The sequence below is a fragment of the Macaca thibetana genome, chromosome 8 (assembly GCF_024542745.1).
Source record: "Macaca thibetana thibetana isolate TM-01 chromosome 8, ASM2454274v1, whole genome shotgun sequence".
Lineage (NCBI taxonomy): Eukaryota > Metazoa > Chordata > Mammalia > Primates > Cercopithecidae > Macaca > Macaca thibetana.
In genome coordinates this window covers 112,608,726-112,630,911 of record NC_065585.1, presented here as the reverse complement: position 1 = coordinate 112,630,911, position 22,186 = coordinate 112,608,726, and the positions used below count along the sequence as shown (strand labels likewise).

Here is a 22,186-nt window from a genome sequence, read left to right as displayed (position 1 = left end):
AAGTCAGACATGACTCTCACTGGGCTAAAATCAAGGTGTCATCTGTCTGGATTGTGTTCCTTTCTGAGGTTCTAGGGGAGGATCTCTTTCCAAGCTGGCAGAATTGAATTACCAGCAGTTGTAGGATTGAGGTCTCCATTTCCTTGCTGGCTGTTAGCTAAGGACATTTCCCAACTTCTAGAAGTTATCCACAATCCTTGGCTCATAATCTCCTTTTTTCATCTTCAAAGCCAGAAAAGGCAAGCTGAGTCTCCCTCATATCTCTTTTTTCTTTCATTTCTGCTCTCTGATCCATTCTTCTGCCTCCCTCTTCTGTTATTAAAAGCTCCTGTGATTAAACTGGGCCCACTAAGATCACCTCGGATACTCACCCATCTCCAGGTCTGTAACCTCAATCACACCTGCAAAGTCCTTTCTGCCATGTAAGGATGTAAGGTGATATATTCACAGTTTCTGGGGATTAGGATGTGGACATCTTTGGGGGAGTATTATGCTGCTCACCACAGGCAGATTCTGAACTTGGCCCCTCAGTGATATGAGGAACTTGTTTTTCCCCACAACTCTCCCTCTGCTGTGCAGAGCTTTATCTTTATCCATATCCAGCTCCCATCATGGTCGCAAGAAGGAAGCTGGTAGCAACTAGGCTTCCTTGCTCACAGCCACCAGAAGAGGATTTCCAAGCAAGTCTTATCCTATGTTTATTTAAATATAATGACTATTGCCGGGCGCAGGGGCTCACGCCTGTAATCCCAGCACTTTGGAAGGCTGAGGTGGGGGGATCACGAGGTCAGGAGATCAAGATCATCTTGATCTTGATCTTCATCAAGACGGTGAAACCCTGTTTCCACTAAAAATACCAAAAGTTAGCCGGGTGTGGTGGCAGGCACCTGTAGTCCCAGCTACTTGAGAGGCTGAGGCAGGAGAATGGCCTGAACCAGGTAGGCAGAGCTCGCAGTGAGCCGAGATAGCGCCACGACACTCCAGCCTGGGCTCCAGCCTGGGCGACAGAGCGAGACTCTGTGTCAAAAAAAAAAAAAAAAGAAAAAAGAAAAAAAAATGACTAGGCTTGTACATCAATAAACTCACAAAGCAAGGGGAACTGGACAAAAAATGGTTAGGCTAATTATAAAAGATGAACTAGAATTGTTAGGAAAACTGCAGTCTACTCATTTGGCTACCCTTTTTCCTACATACCCTACTTCTAACACATATACTTTCAAAAGTGCTCATTTACACAAAGTACTTTCAATCTACCTCACAAGGAGGGAACAACCCAAAGTCTCATTGAATTACTACATCCAACTCCAGATCCATGATGATCACATGGATGAAATGCCTTCGTTTCCAACAGATCTGGATATAGACCTAAATAATCAAAATTCATTTAGGTGACATATGGCTAAGTTTAAATTATCTAAACCCAAAATATAATGGTGGAGGAAAAAAAACAACTGAATTCTAAAAAGTAAAGAATGCTAACAATTGTCAGTATTAACTTGTCCTTGGCATATATATCCTTCTGTAAAGAAGCAGCTGGGATTCCTTGCTCTCAAAATTCCAAAGGCTAGTAACCATAGCAGGAGATCTTGTTCAGACAATGGTTGAGACTAAGAATGTCTGTCTCTTGGCAACAAGTCTCTGGGACCTCTCCATCATCCAAGGCCCACAATCTATAATGAACTTCATGTACTGAATTTCAATTTGAAACCATCAATTTCTACCCCCAGATTGCATTTAAAATACAGTCATGTGCCATAATAGACATTTTTGTTAATGGCAAACCAAAAATACAATGGTGGTCCCATAAGATTATAATGGAGCTGAAAAATTCCTATTGCCTAGTGATATCTTAGTCTCATAATGTCATAGCGTAACGCATTACTTTCATGTCTGTGGTGATGGTTGTGCACTGCCAGTCCTATAAAAGTATAGCATGTATGATTATGTACAATACACAATACTTGATAATAATAAGTGACTATGTTGTTGGTTTATGTATTTAGTATACTATACTTTTTATTATTATTTTAGAGTATATTATCTCTTCTTATTAAAACAAATTAATCGTAAGACAGCCTCAGGCTGGTCCTTCAGGAAGTATTCCTGAAGAAGGCATTGTTATCACAGAAGATGACAGCTCCATGCATGTTACTGCATCTGAAGACCTTCCAGTGGGACAGATGCGGAGGTAGAAGTCAATGATATTGATGATCCTGATCCTCAATATGAGGTTTAAGCTCATGTGTGTGTGTGTGTCTTAAGTTTTTTAATAAAGAGTTCTAAAAGTTAAAAAAAATAAAAAAATAGAAAAACGTGTATAGAATAAGGATAAAAATATTTTGTACAGTTGCACAATGTATTCGTGTTTTAAGCTAAATGTTATTTAAAAAAGGGTAAAAAAGGGTCAAAAAGTTAAACTTTTAAAGTTTATAAAGTAAAAATATTACAGTAAGCTAAGGTTTATTATTGAGAAAATCAAAAAAATACATTTAGTGTAGCCTAAGTGTACAGTATTTATAATGTCTACAGCAGTAACAGGCTACACCATACAGCTCAGGTGTATAAGTAGGCTACACCATCTAGGTTTGTGTAAGTCCACTCTATGATGTTCACACAATGACAAAACTGCCCAATGATGCATTTCTCACAACATATTCCTGTGAATATGTGTATCTTTACTGTATAAACTTGAGGTAGTTCCACTTACTAGGCAGAAAATACTCAAAAGGAGGTATTTTCTCCAAATAGGAGAAAGGAGGTATTTGGGAAAGAGTTCAGGCAACAGATTTGTGCTTTACCACATCCTTATCCCCTGTTAAATCTCATTTCTTTTAAACCCATATTCACCCTAACTTTGGAAAGGATTAATTCTCTACCTCAAGCTAATCTTGCAAAGCTGAACTGTGAAACTAGGCCACAAACAGAGTGACTCTTTTTTATTGAATCTGAATTTTCTATGATTGAAAAAATGATCTTTCTTGGGTCTAAACGGGAAATGGTGAAGGCACTCTAATATGCTGAGCTTTCGGTAGAATTTTTCTCAAAAACTACAGCCTCATGAAACACAGGTTCTGTGCCCCAAGGTACAGATTATCACCAACTTCCCATTTGGGAATTCTGCAGTGGGGCGGAGAGGGGGATCTTCATTGCCCTCTTCCCTTGAACTAAATCCATATTTTAGAATGTCTTTCCTACAAGTACCCCTTTCCCAGTACCAAATTCAGCTCCAGTTGGGTTATTGTTGACTTCAAGTACAGAAACCCGTTCAAATTGGCTTGTGTTGCCAGACTCAGTTTTGCACTTTGAACACAAAACAAGATAAAACTCAAAACATACTAGGAGAATGAGACACAAATCAATATATTGTAGTAAGTACCATAAAATGAGTGTAAATAACTATGGGAAACAAACGAGTTTTTGTCTAACTGGGCAAACAGCCAGGAAAACAATAAATCCTATACACGTTGGTCATTTACAATGTTCTAACATGCCCTGTCTATCACTGGGTACTTGTTCTAACTTTTCCGTAACACTAACAGGGAGAAATAACTGGTTTGAAAGGACAAAAATTTTAATGTCCAAAATAAGCAAAACCAAAGAACAGTGTCAGGAATTCATTTTGGATCAAACTGTTTTTCAACTTGGAAGTCACTGGATATACCTAGCCCTTTTTACCCACAAAGCTGTGTTTTTTAGAGGAAAGGCAACATGCCACAACAACTTTTTTTTTTTTTTTTGAGATGGAGTTTCACTCTTGTTGCCCAGGCTGGAGTGCAATAGCGCGATCTCGGCTCACCACAACCTCCGCCTCCCAGGTTCAAGCGATTCTCCTGCCTCGGCCTCCCTAGTAGCTGGGATTACAGATGCCCGCCACCACGCCCGGCTAATTTTTTGTACTTTTAGTAGAGATGGGGTTTCTCCATGTTGGTCAGGCTGGTCTCGAACTCCCGACCTCAGGTGATCCGGCCGCCTCAGCCTCCCAAAGTGCTGGGATTATAGGCATGAGCCACCACGCCCGGCTAACAAATTCTATCATTCCCATTAATTGCAAATCTCCAAACTGACACCAAGTGTGGCAGCATGTTTGAGTCAAGAGGAATCAATTCTAAAATAAACAAGTTGAAACATTCCAAAACGAGTTCCACATGTAGGTCTATCAAGCTCTAGTTAGGTTTTAAGTTAAACAGTGAGAAATGGCAATGGAGACAAGTTAGAAGAAAATAAAGAAACGCTAAATTGTGCTCAAACAAAATCTATACCTATAAATAAAAAATGCTTACAATGAAAACTTTGCATATAATTTTATTCTTATGAAAATGACAATAATATGCTTTCCAAAGAAGCTGGAGAAGTACTTTAAAAAACTGTGGGAGAAATAGTACCAACATAGAAAGGACAGTTCTAGTGGAATAGCTGGAAACAGTCGGCTACAATCCTCCTAAATTAAAACAAAACATCAACCCAGTCTCTTAAGGGCTGGGTTCAAGAGTAAAAAGGAGTACTTTTTGATTACTTCAACTGCTGTTTTACATTATCTAGGAGGTGTGAGGCATCTACAAACTGGCTGCTTAACAAAGGTGCTGATGCATGTTTCTGAAAAATTTATCAAGGTTAGAAAATTGGAAGGGGGTGTCTGAAATCTCACTACATTAATACATAAAACTAATCAAATCTCACACTTAGCTTTCAATGTTACAAAAGACTATGAAAATGTAACAAAAAATAATCTGTTTTCTTAGTAACAACTTACTAAATCTCAAATGGTAGAAATAAATTAGCATAAAACTCCACAGTAAGAAACACAACAAAATCTCAAACACGTTTAGATCATAGTAACTTACCTCTTAGTAGTAAAATTTTTTTCCAGCTCCTCATTGTGAACCAGTTTTGTATCCCCAAACTGCCATAATGACTGCAGATCACAGCTTACATCAAGCCTGCACTGGTTAAGAGTATCATGTATAAAACTATACTCTCTACTATTGGTGTAACAAGGTGACAAGTAAACTAAAGGTAGAAAAAGAGAAAGCAGTTGTTTGCATTTAAAATGACATTACTGGACATCTGTACAATGACAACTGTATCTCTAAGACACAAAATAACCAAGTACTGAATTTTCATTAACAACGTAAGGCAACAATTGATATTTAAGGTTCTACAACAGTAATATACACCTCCTATACTTTATATAAATGAAAATATGAACCATGATTTTCTCCACATACTTATTAAGAGTTCTTAAAAGTTGACACATAAAAATATGACAACTCCAGAATATTCAACTTAGGATGTTGCAACTCTGACTCTACAATGCACATCATTATACAAACCTGGCAGCTACTGTTAGTGCATGAATGTTTGACAAGTAATGATAAGGCAAACTACACATTAGAAAACGATTGGGTATTTTGATTTGCAAAAGTACAAGAACATGTGTGTAAGATGTTGCCTGATATAGTGGCATGTGAAAGAGGAAACAGACTTTCTTAGGACAATGAGCGTCTCCAGCATTGTTGTAAATAGATGCATAAAAGGATAAAATCCTAATCCTATGGAAGTGAACTCAGAGGAAAGCAGGGAGCAAATACAATTGACTCTTGTCATTTGTGGTAGTTATATTCTATAAAGTTCCCATCAACACTGAGTCACAAACATTGTGTCACAAACTACTGTTCTTGGGGGAAAGGAAAGGGTTAACTTACTGTGGGCATCTGGTCAACTTTTTCCCCCCCTCTTAGAGACAGGATCTTGCTCTTAGCCCAGGCTGGAGTGTAGTGGTATGATCATTTCTCACTGTAACCTCTAACTCCTGGGCTCCAGCAACCCTCCTGCCTTGGCTTCCTGCGTAGCTGGGACTACAGCAGGCACAGGCTCAACATGCCCAGCTAGTTTTTCTTTTATTTTTTGTAGAGATGGGGTCGCTATGTTGTCCACGCTGGTCTCAAATTCCTGGGCTCAAGCGATCCTCTTCAACCTTGGCCTCCCAAAGTGCTGGGATTACAGGCAAGAGTCACTGTGCTGATCCTGGTCAAATTTTTGACCACCAAAATGCCATTTGCATTATGTAGATTCTGCCAACATCTTTATAAAACAAACCAATCTCATCAGTTTTGAAAACTTGTTCTTCCATTTTCCGATGTGACATTTAGCTGGTTATTTTAAAACATTCTTCCTTAACATCCTGATCTGCAGAACCCATCTGCCTGCAAGCTCAACATTTTTCATGTTGCATCTATCACCTTTTGAAATGTTTGAGTCAAATAGCACTAGCCAAGAAGAGTTTAACTTTTCCCTGACTCTGGGTAATGTGACCTAAGTTCCTCTGGCTTTTAGCTTCGCAACAATGCTGCCCACTATGCTTTTTTTTATTAGCCATAATGAAATCTCATTAATCTATAAATTTAGCTGCTTTTCTATCTTTCCCAGAGTTTCATCAGGCACTATAGATGTTACCTTAGCACTTTTTGGTGAGGCCTGATGTACAGATTGGCAAGTTTCTTCCTTCTCTCCCTGGAAGTACATTAACATTGAACTCAGGCCTGAGTGAAGCTTACCTAAAATGCGTTTCTCTGTAAGGCATATCATAACCTTCTTGACCTTAGGAACACTAGACCACACTTCAGCATTACACTTGGAGACCATTTAAAGTAGTGAAATCACTAACAAAGATGTTAACAATTGATATGGTTTGGCTGTGTCCCTACCCAGATCTCATTTTGTAGTTCCCAAAGCCCAGTGGGAGGTAACTGAATCATGGGGGTAGTTACCTCCATGCTGTTCTTGAGATAGTGAGTTCTCATGAGATCTGCTGGTTTTATAAGGGGCCTTGCCCTTCTTGCTCAGCTCTTCTTTCTCCTGACTCCATGTGAAGAAGGACATGCTTGCTTCCCCTTCTGCCATGATTGTAAGTTTCCTAAGGCCTCCCCAGCCATGGGCAACTGTGAGTCAATTAAATCTTTCTCTTTTATTTCAAAAAAAAAAAAAAAATAGGACTAATACAACAATGTAGCACCATCACTAGGAAAAGAACACTTATTGCAGTATGAGAGCTGAAACAACAAGGCAAAGCATGGCCTCATTTGACCTTAGATGAGAATGCATGCATTGGGTGACTCAAATTCTTGACCCCAACGTGCATGTCTGTGAAAACATTGCTGAGTATCAAGTTCGGACAAAAAAGCACTGCTGCGTATCACGTTCGGACAAAAAAGCACTGCTGACTGTTGATTGTGAATTTCAACAAGTAGGAAATTCACAAACATGGAATCCTCAAATAATGAAGACTCACTATATAGAAGGTTTAAGGCAATTTCCGTATAAATGAACCTAATTAACAATTCGCCCCTTAAATTTACCTTATCAATCAACAGAAGTTAACATAATGACAAAACCAATATAAAATACTATAACCAGCTGATTTCAGTAACAACTCATTCCTCATTCCCATTTTTAATTCTATTGACCCCCAAAATGATTTTCATTTTAATATTTGTAATAATCACTACAAATTTTAATAGTTTTGTAATATATGATGTACAAATTTTGATAGTTTCATCACATATGATGATTTTGTGGATGTGTAACTTTTTATTTTGAAATGAATATAGATTCACAGGAAGTTGCAGAAACAGTATACAGAGGTCTTGTGTACCCTTAACCCAGTTTCCTCCAGTGGAAACATGCAACTATAATCCAATATCAAAACAAGGAAAATGACACTGGTACAAGCCACAGACCTTATTAAGACTGTACCAACCAGTTTTACATCCACTTGTGTGTGTAGTTCTATGCAATTTTATCACATGTAGATTTGTGTAACAATCACTCTAAGATACAGAACTGCTCTACCACGACAGACATCCCTGTGTCACTCCTTTATATATTTTTTCATGCTGAAACTCTCGCACACCCCCATTCTCCTACCCTGTCCCTAAATCCTGAAAATTATTAATCTCTTCTCCGTATGCATACTTTTGTCATTTCTAGAATGTTTGTAAATGAAATTTTGTAGTATGAGACCTGTAGAGATTGCATTTTTTTTTTCTTAGCATACTGCCTCTGAGATTCAGCCAAGTTGTTGTATGAATAGATTGTTTCTTTTTATTGCTAAGTAGTATACCATCATATGAATGTGCCATCATTTGTTTAACCACTTACTCATTAGAAATTTGGGTGGTTGTCAGTTTCTGGTTATCACAAATTAAGCTGCTGTGTACATTCATGTATAGGTTTTTGTGTGAACATCATTTTTTGTTTGCCAGGGAAAAATGCCCAAGAGAAGGATGGCTGGATCATATGGAAGCTGCATGCTTATTTATTTTTGAGACGGAGTTTCACTCTTGTTGCCCAGGCTGGAGTGCAAGGGCGCGATCTCGGCTCACCACAACCTCCGCCTCCAGGGTTCAAGCGATTCTCCTGCCTCAGCCCATGAGTAGGCAGGATTACAGGCATGCGCCACTGTGCCTGGCTAATTTTTGTATTTTTTTAGTCGAGATGGGGTTTCTCCATGTTGGTCAGGCTGGCCTTGAACTCTCGACCTCAGTTGATCCACCTGCCTCGGCCTCCCAAAGTGCTGGGAATACAGGCGTGAGCTACTGTGCCTGGCCTGCATGCTTACTTATTTTTTTAAAGATTGGGTCTTGCTATATTGCTCAGGATGGCCTTGAACTCCTGGGCTCAAGCAATCCTCCTGCCTTGGCTTCCTGAGTAGCTGGAACTACAAGCACATGCCACTGTGCATGGCTGCATGTTCAGTTTTTAAAGATGATGCCAAATTGTTTTCCGGAGCGGCTGTGCTATCTTACATTCCCTAATGGCAATACATGAGTGAGTTGGTGTCTCCCATCCTCACCAGCATTTGGCACTGTTATTGTTTTCTTTTTCAGCTGTTCTAACAAGTGTATAGTTACATCTCATTGTGGTTTTCATATGCATTTCTTTAATGGCTATGATTAGCCATTAAACATCTTTTGATGAGCCCATTCATGATGTCATTATGTTGAGTCTTTTAATCCATGAACACACTACATCTTTCCATTTATTTAGATTTCTTTTAAAAACATCACTGTTTTATAGTTTGCAGCATAGAAACCTTACACATTTTGTTATATTTGTACCTAAGTATTTCATTTTAAAGTTATTATATTTTATTTTGAGATAGAGTCTTGCTCTGTCACCCAGGCTGGAATGCAGTGGTGTGAGCTCAGCTCATTGCAACCTCCGCCTCCTGGGTTCAAAGGATTCTCATGCCTCAGCCTCCCAAGTAGCTGGGATTATCGGCACCCGCCACCACGCCTGGCTAATTTTTTTCTATTTTTAGTAGAGACGGGGTTTTGCCATGTTGGCCAGGCTGGTCTTAAACTCCTGACCTCAGGTGATTCACCTCCCTCGGCCTCCCAAAGTGCTGGGATTACAGGTGCAAGCCACCATGCCCGGCTGCCTAAAGTTATTTTAAATGGTATTTTAAAAATTGTTTATTTCCATGTGTTCTTTGCTAGTATTTAAAAATACAGTTGACTTATGAACAATATGGGTTTGAACAGTGTGGGACAACTTATACTTGGATTTTCTTCCACCTCTGCTACTCCTTAAGACTGCATGACCAACCCCTCCTCTTCCTTAGCCTACTCAATGAGAAGATGATGAAGAAGACCTTTATGGTGATCCACTTACATTTAAGCAATAGTAAACATATTTTCTCTTCCTTATGATTTTCTTAGTAACATTTTCTCTACTGTACTTATTGTAAAAATACAGCAGTATATAATACAGATATAAAATTATGTGTTAATCGACTTCATGTTATCAGTAAGGCTTTCAGTCAACAGTAGGCTATTTGTATTAAAAGTTAAGTTCTGGGGGAGTGACTTATATGCAGATTTTTCTGCTATGTGTTTTGGGGAGGGGTCGGGGGCCGGATCAGTGCCCCACTGGGTTGTTTAAGAGTCAAATGAACAATTGTTTTTTTCTGTTTTCATCGTATCCAGTGACCTTGCTGAACTTACTAGTTTCAAGTTTTCCTTTTTTTTTTAAGATTCCTTGGGATTTTCTATGCAGACCATCATGTTCTCTTCAAATAGGGACAATTTTATTTCTTCTTTTCCAATCTAAATACCTACTAATTCCTCTCCTTGGCTTTTGTGCTGGGTACAACTTCCAGTATTATGCTGAGTAAGAGTGGCAGAAGAGAACATTCACCTCTCAGTTGTGTGCAATAATTCATTTTAAATATCAGACTTCATTTACTTATATTTTGTTTAGGATATCTGCATCAATTATCATGGACATTGGTCCATGGGGTATTTTCCATATTATACTGGTCTCATCTTGGAACCATCTTCATATTAATCTCATATTATTATTCTCTCAATTTCTATTTTCTAGAAGAGATTGTATAGAGTTTCTGTTCTTCAAATCTTTAGAATTCTCCAGTGAAACCATCTGGGCCTTAAAATTTCTTTTCTAACCATGAATTACATTTAATTGTTGTAAGACTATTTAAATGATCTATTTAGAACTACACGTGTTCAACAATTTGTACTTCTGATGCAACCTGTGGGCCATAACTCATTTCATTCTTGATAGTGGTAATTTTTTTTTTTTTTTTTTTGACAGACTCTTGCTCTGTCACCCAGGTTGGAGTGAAATGGCGTGATCTCGGCCCACTGCAACCTCCACCTCCCGGGTTCAAGCAATTCTCCTGTCTCAGCCTTCCAAGTAGCTGGGATTACAGGTGCATGCCACCACGACTGGCTAATTTTTTGTATTTTAGTAGAGACGGGGGTTTCACTGTGTTGCCCAGGCTGGTCTTGAACTCCTGAACTCAGGCAATCCACCTGCCTCAGCCTCCCAAAGTGCTAGGATTACAGGTGTGAGCCACCACACCCAGCCTTTCTTTTTCTGGTTTCTTAAAGGTTGGTAGCTTAAGATTATTTATCTGAAACACTCCCTTCTTTTCTAAAGTAAACATTTAGTGCTATAAACGTCCTTGTTAGCAATGCTTTAACCATGTCCCTCAAATTTTGGTATGTTGCATTTTCATTTTAGTTATGTATTTATTTCCTCTCCATGACTATTTCAAAATGTATTCTTTTACTTTTTGCAGAGATAAGGTCTCACTATGTTTCCTAGGCTGGTCTCAAATTCCTAGACTCAAGGAAGCCTCGTGCCTCCGACTTACTTTCCAAGTGTGTTTGGAGATTTACTTTTCTGTTTGCATGTTGTCAGAGCACATATTCTGTATGATTTCAATTTATTTATTTATTTATGAGACAGAGTCTCCCTCTGTTGCCAAGGCTGGAGTGCAGTGGCACAATCTCAGCTCACTGCAAGCTCCGCCTCCCGGGTTCATGCCATTCTCCTGCTTCAGCCTCCCGAGTAGCTGGGATTACAGGCGGCCGCCACCACGCCCGGCTAATTTTTTGTATTTTTAGTAGAGATGGGGTTTCACCGTGTTAGCCAGGATTGTCTCAATCTCCTGACCTCATAATCTGCCTGCCTCGGCCTCCCAAAGTGCTGGGATTACAGGCGTGAGCCACTGTGCCCGGCCTCAATTCCTTTAAATATGTTGATATGTATCTCATGGCCCAAGATATTGTCTATTTTGATGCATGTTCTACAGGTGCTTGAAAGGTCTATTCTGCTACTGTTAGGTACAATAATCTATAAATGTCAATTAGATCCTGTTGATTGACACTGTTAAAGATTATTCAATATTCTTCCTGATTTTCTGCTTAGTTTTATCAATTGAGAGTCCAAAGTCTCCAACTATAATTCTAAATTTGTCCATTTCTCCTTTCAGTTTTATCAGTTTTGCTTCATATATTCTGAAGGTCTGACGTCTGAAATATACATATTTAAGACTGCTGTACCTAGTTGGTGGACTGACCTTTTCATCATTAAGTAACATCCCTCTTTGTTCTTGACAATTTTCTTTCCTCTGAAGTCTACTTATCCACCATTAATATAGTCACTCTTATTATTTGTATGTCCTTTCTTCATATGTCTACATTCCAACAACTTATATCACTACATTTGGAATGAGTTTGCCAAGAGTAGTTGGGTTGTGTTTTTTTAATCCATTCTGTCAACGTGTCTTTTAATTGGTATATTTAGATCATGCATGTTCGATATAAGTAATGATACGTTAGGGCTTAAGCCTATGATTTAATTATTTATTTTCTGTTTTTCCTTCTGTTTGATTTTCTATTTCATTTTTCCTGCCTTCCTGTGGGTTGCCTGAACAGTTTTAAAATTTCATTTTGATCTGCCTATATTGTTTAAAACAATTTAATTCTGAGATACTTAGATTCACTTGTAAAAGATAATGCAGAGAGATCTCATACACCATTCATTTAGTTCCTTCTAATAGTAACATCTCACGTTATAATTACCTGAAATACCTCCTCTATATACACCGAGAACCACATCAAAGAATGTTGTAATTTGTGCTACAACTGTCAAACATAACTAGGAAAACTCAAGAGAAGGATGATCTATTATATTTACCCACATGTTTAAGCTTTTTTTCTTCCTTCATTCCTAACGTTCCCAGTTTCCTTCTTTTACTAGCTTCTGTTTGGAGAAATTCTTTCAGCTATTCTTTAAGGGTATGTGTGCTGATGAAAAATTCTTAGCTTTGCTTTATCTGAGAATATGTGTTTTACCTCCATATTTGAAAGATATTTTTGATGGGTACAGAACTCTGGGTTCAAAGTTATTTCTTGCATTTGAAAAATGCGGTGTTACTTCCCCCAGACTCCATGGTTTCTAATAAGACATATTTTGTCAAATAATTTTTCCCCTATAAATAATGTGGTTTCTTTCTAGTTGCTTTCAAGATTTTTTCTCTGTTCTTAGCTTTTACAGTTTTATTACGATGTGCATTGGCATGAATTTTTGGGGGGTTGTATGTTTGGGGTTTTTCAGCTTCTTGAATGTATAGGTTTATGCCTTTTGCCAAGTTTGGGAAATTTCTAGCCAATATTTCCTAGAATAATTTTTCAGCCCCACACTCTTTCTCCTCTCCTTCTGGCACTAGGACAAAGATGTTAGATCTTTTGTTATTGTTCCACAAGTCTCTTGGGTTCTGTTCATTTTTCTATTTTCTCTGTGTTGTTTAGGCTAAGTAATTTCTATTCTTAGAAGAAGAGAAACAGAAGAGTATCTCTATTCTTCTCTTGAACACACTGAGTATTTTTTTTCTCACAGACTTTTTTTTTTTTTTTTTTTTTTTGAGACAGAGTCTTGCTGTCACCCAGGCTGAAGTGCAGTCAGTGGCGCAATCTTGGCTCACTGCAACCTCCACCTCCCCGGTTCAAGCAATTCCCCCGCCTCAGCCTCCTGAATAGTCATCACGCCCGGTTATTATTATTATTATTATTTTGTATTTTTAGTAGAGACGGAGTTTCACCATGTTGGCCAGACTGGTCTCGACCTCAAGCAATCCGCCCGCCTCGGTCTCCCAAAGTGCTGGGATTACAGGCATGAGCCCCCACACCCAGACTTCACAGACTTTTTAGAATAGTTTTAGGTTCACAGCAAAATCTGAGAGGAAGGTACAAAGATTTCTCATATACTCTTTGCCCTCTGACATGCACAGCCTCTTCCATTATCAATCAACGTCTTCCCCCAAAGTGGTACATTTTTTTCTTTACAACTGATGAACCTACATTGATACATCATTATCACTCAGAGTCAACAGTTTACATTAGAGTTCACTTTTGGTGTTGTACATTCTATGGGTTTAAAAAATGTCAAAGCAAATATCCACAGTATCATACAGAATATGGTAGTATCATACAGAGTAGTTTCCTTTGTTTTGTTTTTTGAGACGGTCTCATTCTGTCGCCCAGGCTGGAGTGCAGTGGTGCAATCTCAGCTGACTGCAGCCTCGACCTCCTGGACTCAAGTGATCCTCCCATCTCAGTCTCCCAAGTAGCTAGGATTATGCCACCAGGTGTGTGCACCACCATGCCTGGCTAATTTTTGTAGAGATGGGGTTTCACTACACTGCCCAGGCTCATAGTTTCAATGCCCTAAAAGTCCTCTGTGCTCTGCCTTTTCATCCCTCTTCCCTGTCCCAAACCCTAACAACCACTGATCTTTTTACTGTCTGCATTTTCCAGAATGGAAAACATATGGTATGTAAATATTTTAGACAGACTGCATTCACTCAGCCAATCTAAAAAGGCGACATGTGCTTTTAAGGTTCTTCCATTTCTTTTCATGACTTGATAGCTCATTTCTTTTTTAGTGCTAAATAATATTCTATTGTCTGGATGTACCACTTTATCTGTTCATCTACAGAAGGACATCTTGGTTGCTTCCAAGTGTTAACTATTATGAGTAAAGCTGCTATAAACACCTGTGTGCAGGTTTCTATGTGAACACAGGCTTTTAACCTATCTGTGTAAATGCCAAGAAGTGTAATTGCTGGAGCATATGGTAACAGTATGTTCAATTTTGTAATAAACCACTGCACTGTCTTCCAAAGTGGTTATTTTGCATTCTCACCAGCAATGGATCAGAGTTTCTGCTGCCCCATACTGTCACCAGTATTTAACGTCATCAGCGTTCTGGATTTGGGCCATTCTAATAGGTGTGTACAGGTATTTCTACTCTAATTTGAATTTTCCTGATGACATATGATGTGAAACATCTCATCATATGCTTACTTGCCAACTGTGTATCTTCTTTGGTGAAGTGTATGCTAAAGTCTTTGGCTCGTGAATTTTTTGATTTTTTTTTTTGAGACAGGGTTTCGCTCTTGTGGTGAGGCTGGAGTGCAGTGGCGTGATCTTGGCTCACTGCAACCTCCGCCTCCTGGTGATTCTTCTGCCTCAGTCTCCTGAGCAGCTGGAATTACAGGTGCCCACCACATCGCCTGGCTAATTTTTGTATTTTTAGTAGAGACGGGGTTTCTCCATGTCGGCCTGGCTGGTCTCAAACTCCTGACCTCAGGTGATCCACTTGCCTCAGCCTCTCAAAATGCTGGGATGAGGCATGAGCTAACGTGCCCGGCAGGCTAATTTTTTTTTTTTTTTTTTTTTTTTTTTTTGGAGACAGAGTCTTGCTCTTTCGCCCAGGCTGGAATGCAGTGGTATGATTTCAGCTCACTGCAAGCTCCACCTCCTGGATTCACGCCATTCTCCTGCCTCAGCTGGTAGGCTCATTTTTAAATTGACTTCTTTGCTTTTTTAAATTGACTTGTTTGCCTTTTTATTGTCAAGAATTTTTTAATATATTTTGGATAGCAATTCCTTATCTGAAATGTGTTTTGCAAATATTTTCTCTTTATTACAGTTAAAAATTTCTGTTCTGCAAAAGACACTGTCAAGAGAATAAAGTCTAGCTATTCAGTCCTTTCTTTCACAAACTACATCTTTGGTATTGCAGCTAAAGTCATTGCCAACCCCAGCATCATCTAGATACTCTCATATGTTATCTTCTGTAATTTGTATAGTTTTGTGTTTTACATTTAGGTCTGTGGAATATTTTGAATTAATTTTTGTGCAGGATGTTAATGTCTGTGTCTAGATTCCCTTTTCTGCATGTGGGTGTCCAGTTGCTTCAGCAATATTTGTTGAAAAGACTTTGTTCTATTTTCCTGCCTCTTCTTTGTCAAAGATCAGTTTATATTCATGTGGCTCTATTTCTGGGCTCTCTATTCTGTTTCATTGCTTGATTTGTCTGGTTTTTTTTTTTTTTTTTTTTTTACCAACACCACCCTGCCTTAATTACTGTAGCTTTATAGTATGTCTTGAAGTAAAGTAGTGTCAGTCCTCTGTTGTTTTTCAGTGTTGAGTTGTGTATTCTTAGTCTTTTGCCTCTCCATATAAACTTAATTTTAATGTTTATTTTATTGCAAATTGAAAAGTTGTAATTGTATACATTCAGGAGGTACAATGTGATATTATATGCATATAACACAGGATGATTATATCAAGCTAACACATCCATTGCCTTGAATATTTATTTTCTGTATTGCCTTGAATACTTAATTTTGAAATACACAATTATTAATCACAGTCAACCCGTTCTGCAAGAGACCTTAAAATTTGTTCCTTCCATATCAGAAACTGTGTGCCATATAAACTTTAGAATCAGTTTGTTGGTATGCACAAAATAACTTGCTGAGATTTTGATTTGGGTGACAATGAATCTGTAAATCAAGTTGGGAAAAACTGGTATATTGATAATACCAACTTTTCCTATTCATAAACGTGAAATCTCTCTATTGGGTTGACTTTTTTCACCAGTTTTGTAGTTTTCCTCATATAGACTTTGTACGTATTTGGTTAGATTTAAACCTAGGTATTTCATTTTTTTGGTGCTAATATAAATGGTATGTTTTAAATTTCAAATTCTACTTGTTCATTGCTGGTATATAAAAAAGCAATATCATATATTAACCTTTATCTTACAACTTCCCCCATAATCGCTTATGAGTTCCAGGAGGGTTTTGATTTTTCAATAGATATGATCATGTCATCTGTAAGAAAGTACAGTTTTCTTTTTTCTTTCCCAATATGTATACCTTTTATTTCTTTATTTCCTTTTCTTGTCCTACTGCATTAGCTAGTACTTCCAGTACAATGTTGAGAAGCAGTGGTGACAGACATCCTTGCCTTGATCTTAGTGTGAAAGCTTTAAATTTTTCACTGTTAAGTTAGCTGAAGGCTTTTTGTAGATTTAAAAAAAATCAAGTTGAGGAAATTCCTCTTTATTCCTAGTTTACTGAGAGCTTTTTAACATGAATGGGTGTTAGATTTTGTCAAATGCTTTTTTTTTTTTTTTGCATCTATTGATATGATCATATGATTTTTCCTCTTTAGATGATGGATTACATTAATTGACTTTCAAATGGTGGACCAGCCTTACATACCTGGGATATATTCCAGTTGGTACTGGTGTGAAATTCTTTCTTAAAGACAGTCTTGCCCAGGCTGCAGTGCAGAAGTGTGATTACGGTTTACTGCAGCCTCAACCTTCAGGGATCAAGCGATCCTCCCACCTCAGTTTCTCAAGTAGCTAGGACTACAGGTATGCACACCAGGCTGATTTAAAATTTTTTTTTGAGAGACAGGGCCTTGCTGTGTTGCACAGGCTGGTCTCAAACTCCTAACCTCAAGTGATCCTCCCACTTTAGCCTCCCAAAGTGCAGATTACAGGCATATGCCCAGCTATAAAATTCTTTACATTATTGAATTTGATTTGCTGATACTTGGCTGAAAAATTCTGCATCTATCTCCATGAGTGATATTTGACTGTGGTTTTTATTTTTTTTCCAGACAGGGTCTCGCTCTGTTGCCCACGTTGGAGTGCAGTGGCACAGTGGCACAATTATGGCTCACTGCAGACTTGACCTCCCAGGCTCAAGTGATCTTCCCACCTCAGCCTCCTGAGTAGCTGGCACCACAGGCACATGTCACCATGCCTGGATAATTCTTGTATTTTTTGTAGAGATGGGATTTTTCCATGTTGCCAAGCTGATGTCAAACTCCTGGGCTCAAACAATTCTCCCACCTTGGCCTTCCAAAGTGCTGGGATTACAGGTATGAGCCACCATGACTGGCAGTGTAGTTTTTTTTTTTTTTTTTAATGTCAATTTTATTATTTTTTTTTTAATGTCAATTTTATTTCTCTCTCTCTCTCTCTCTTTTTTTTTTTTTTAAAGAGATAGGGTCTCACTCTGTCATCCAGAGTGGAGTACAGTGCTGTGATCATAGCTCACTGCAGCCTTGAACTCCTGGGCTTAAGCCATCCTCCTGCTTCAGCTTCCTAAATAATGCTGAACTTAGATGGTAAGTGTAGGCAGCTCTTTAAATTTAACCAACTCTCACCCTATGGATTCAGAGACCATAGCTGAATATCCAGGAGGTAACAATTCCTGGCTATTCCTTCTCAGTATTTTCTTTATTAAAAAATGTTTTATTTTACTTTAAGTTCTGGGATATACGTGCAGAATATGCAGGTTTGTTACATAGATATATGTGTGCCATGGTGGTTTGCTGCACCTATTGACCTCTGTCATCTAGGTTTCCTCCCCTTGACTCCCACCCGCCAACAGATCCCGGTGTGTGTTATTTCCCTCCCTGTGTCCATGTGTTCTCATTGTTCAACGTCCACGTATGAGTGAGAACATGTGGTGTTTGGTTTTCTGTTCCTGTACTTGCAGAGGATGATGGCTTCCAGCTTCACCCATGTCTCTGCAAAGGACATGATCTCATTCCTTTTTATGGCCGCACAGTATTCCATGATGTACATATACCACATTTTCTTTATCCAGTCTATATCACTGATGAGCATTTGGGTTGGTTCCATGTCTCTGTTTCTGAAAATATTGCTGCAATAAACATATGTGTGCATGTGTCTTTACAGTAGAATGATTCAGGCTTTGGGTATATACCCAGTAATGGGATTGCTGGGTCAAATGGTATTTCTGGTACTAGATTCTTGAGGAATTGCCACACTGTCTTCCACAATGGTTGAACTAATTTACATTTACATTTCTGCTTGATTCTTGGGATCAAGCGTTCCTCCCACCTCAGCTTCCCAAGTAGCTAGGACTACAGGCATGCACCACACAGGGTGATTTTTATTTTTATTTTTCTAGAGGCAGGGCCTTGCTATGTTGCACAGGCTAGTCTCAAACTCCTAGCCTCAGGGCATGAGCCACAGTGCCCAACGGTGTAAAAACATTCCTATTTATACACAGCCTCACCAGCACCTATCATTTCTTGACTTTTCAATAACTTCCATTCTGACTGGCGTGAGATGGTATCTCATTGTGGTTTTGATTTGCATTTTCTAATGGTCAATGATGTTGAGCTTTTCTTGGCTCTGTAGTTTTCTTCTAAGTTCTTTATCTTGTTTTGGTATTAAAATAATGCTCCTCTAAAAGCATGAGTCAGAAAGTATTCCTTCTACTTGTATCTTCTGAAAGAGATTGTAGAGAATTGGTATAACTTCTTCCTTAAATATCTAGTAGCACTCACCAGTGAACCTATCTGGTCCTAGTGTTGTTTTGGAAGGTTATTAGTTATTGATTCAATTTGTTTAATACATAGATTTAGGCCTATTCAGATCATATATTTCTTCTTGTGTAACTTTTTGCAGATACTGTCTTTCAAGGAATTGGTACATTTCATCTAGGTTACCAAATTTATGGGCCTAGAGTTGTTCATAGTATCCCTTACCCTTTTAATGTCCATAGGATCTGTAGTGATGTTTTGATTTCTGATATCAGTAATTTGTGCCCCTTTTTTTCTTAGTTATCCTGGCTAGAGGCTTATCAACTTTACTGATCTTTTCAAAGATACAGATTTTCATTTTGTTGATTTTTTTTCTATTAATTTCCTGTTTTTAATTTCATTCATTTCTGCTCTAATTTTTATTATTTCTTTTCTTCTGCTTATTTTGGATTTAATTTGTCCTCTTTTTTCTAGTTTCCTAAGGTGTAAACTTAAATTACTGATTTTAGATATTTCTTGTTTTCTAATATATGCATTCAATGCTATAAATTTCTTCCTAAGTACTGCTTTTGCTTCATCCTACAAATTTTGTTTTCCTTTTCATTTAGTTCAAAGTATTTTAACATTTCTCTTGAGATTTTTCCTTTGATGCATTTATTATTTAGAAGTGTGCTGTTTAATCTCAAAGAATTTGGGTATTTTCCAGCTATCTTTGGGTTATTTATATCTAGTGCCCCCTACTTGATCATCTTAATTCCACTGTGGTCTGATATGGTTTGGCTCTGTGTCCCCAGTCAAATCTCATCTTGTAGCTCCCATAATTCCCATGTGTTGTGGGAGGGATCCAGTGGGAGACGACTGGATTATGGGGGCAGGTCTTTCCTGTGCTATTCTCGTGATAGTGAACTGGTCTCATGAGATCTAATGGTTTTAAAAACAGGAGTTTCCCTGCACAAGCTCTCTCTTTGCCTGCTGCCATTCATGTAAGATGTGACTTGCTTCTCCTTGTCTTCTGCCATGATTATGAGGCTTCCCCAGCCACGTGGAACTATAAGTCCATTATAAACCTCTTTCTTTTGTAAATTGCCCAGTCACTAGTATATCTTTATCAGTAGTGTGAAAATGGATTAATACATGGTCTGAGAGGTGACTATGATTTCTACTATTTCAAATCTCTTAACATGTGTATTATGGCCAAGGTATGGTCTATCTTGGTGAGTCTTGGGTGTGCTTGAGAAGAATGTCTAACATACTACTGTTGAATGGAATAGTCTACAGATGTCTATTGTATCAAGTTGATTGATGGTGTTGCTGAGCTATGTCCTTAGTGATTTTCTGTCTGTTGGCAATATGCCCATTTCTGACAATGGGGTATTTCCAACTATAATAGTAGATTTCTCTGTTTCTCCTTGTAGTTCTATTAGTTTTTGCCTGAGTTTTTATTTTAATTAAATTATCAGTTCCAAGTCTTCTATTCGATTATTACATATTTCATTTCTTTGATGAGATTTTCTAGCTGTTCGTTTGTTTCAAAAGTGTCTGTAACTGCTTGTCCAAATATCTTTATGGTAGCTGCTTTAAAAGTCTCTCAGTTAATTATAGTTCCAACACCTGTGTCAATCTTGATGTTGGCATTTGTTATCTTTTCTCATTCAAGTTGAGATTTTCTTGGTGTGTGTTAAGATGAGCGATTTTTATTATATCCTGGTCAACTGGGGCATTTTTATGAGACTCTGGATTATATATAATCTTGCACTTCAGCAAGACTTTACTAAAACTATGCTGGCAGGAACAATGGCTGGCAAGGAAAGGGGAGCACTGACTCTACTACTATGCAGAGGTGAAGTTCTGGCTTTCCACAGGGCTTCCATTTACACGCTGGGGAGTATCCTGTTACCACTGGAAAGGGCTGGAAGTCCATGGTCCCCACTTATCCTCCACCAACACTGTGGAAGGAGGCCTTGTTACTGCTGGATGTGGTGGAGGTCTAGGCTCTCCACTTTGTTCACTGACTCTAACCCTTGTGGAAAGGGCAACTCATCACCACAAAGCAGGGGTAGATATCAACTGACATTGCAGGAGCAGGATGATGGCAGGGAAGAGAATGCGTTATGGCTGTGTGATCCTACTTGGATCACCACTGGCATCACAGGGAAGGAAAGGGGTACCTTGTTCCTGCTGGGTAGGGGGTCAGAGTCCAGGATCCCCACTCAACTTCCTTTGACATCACCCCAGTGGGAAACGGGAGGGGTATATTTAATGTCAAACAGGTTTCCAACTTTCTAGGCTGCCCCTTTATTAGTCCACTGGCAAGAAAGAAGAGGTTTTACTTGGGGCTTCTGGGGGAGGTCTGCACCAGGCGGCATTTCTCTTGTTGGGGCATCCAGTCTGAGATATGGAGGAAACAAAAAGAAAATCCAGGGAACTTACTGCTATGTCATTCCCTGAGTTCCAGATTCTCTAGTTGGTGTGTGTTCTCCAGTTTTGAAAGTCTTCTCATATTTGTTTTATAAAAATGTCCAGGGATTTTAGGTGTACTTTGTGGGAAGGATGCAGAACATGCATCTATTCTATTTTGTGTGGAAACATAAGTACATGCATGTTTAAGGAATTAGAGACCTGAATTAATCTAATTTTATATAGAGTCAAAATAAAAGATGAACATAAAATAAGAATCAGAGAAATACAGTAATAGTTACTAAAAAAGTTCCCAACTTCCACAGAAATACTACCTTTCTCAGCTGTCCTCCTGATCTTAGGAATGGTGAATTTCTTCAAAGGATTGACTTCACCAGTATTTAACATGGGTTCGCTAGTTGAGCTCATTTGCCACAGTGTATTCTGTTTAGCAGTTTCTTTCATTTCCATTTTGTTGGTGGCCTAAAATCAACCCAAGGTTATTAAGCAAACGGTCAATAAATACATAAAAGGCAATGGCAGTACAATCATTTAAAAGTTCAACAAAAGTAAATAGTAAAATGTTCTTAGTCAACTATCAGAAAGTTTCCATCTCAATTTGCCAGTTACCCAAAAAAGAAAATGAGTTTACAACTTTGGTTTTTGTATATCAAAAATATCAGCTGGGCACAGTGACTCACACCTGTAATTCCAGCACTTTGAGAGGCTGAGGTGGGCAGATCACTTGACATTAGGAGTTTGAGACCAGCCTGGCCAACATGGTGAAACCCCGTCTCTACTAAAAACACAAAAAA

General features: G+C 38.5%; 2 protein-coding genes across 6 annotated transcripts in view; both read right to left on the bottom strand.

Annotated features, from left to right (window-relative positions):
* Positions 1-22,186, bottom strand: part of GTF2E2 (general transcription factor IIE subunit 2) — a 381,513-nt gene that overhangs the window by 303,190 nt on the left and 56,137 nt on the right. The gene's annotated exons all lie outside the window — the stretch shown is intronic.
* TEX15 (testis expressed 15, meiosis and synapsis associated) overlaps positions 1-22,186 on the bottom strand; it is an 87,706-nt gene that overhangs the window by 40,494 nt on the left and 25,026 nt on the right. For all 5 annotated transcript variants that reach the window (XM_050802400.1, XM_050802403.1, XM_050802402.1 and 2 more), the window contains 2 exons: positions 21,707-21,854; positions 4,842-5,007 (listed from right to left, as the gene is read on the bottom strand). In XM_050802400.1, coding sequence (XP_050658357.1) covers positions 4,842-5,007; positions 21,707-21,842 — 302 coding nt within the window. In that variant the 5' untranslated portion in view covers positions 21,843-21,854. The remainder of the gene's footprint in view (positions 1-4,841; positions 5,008-21,706; positions 21,855-22,186) is intronic.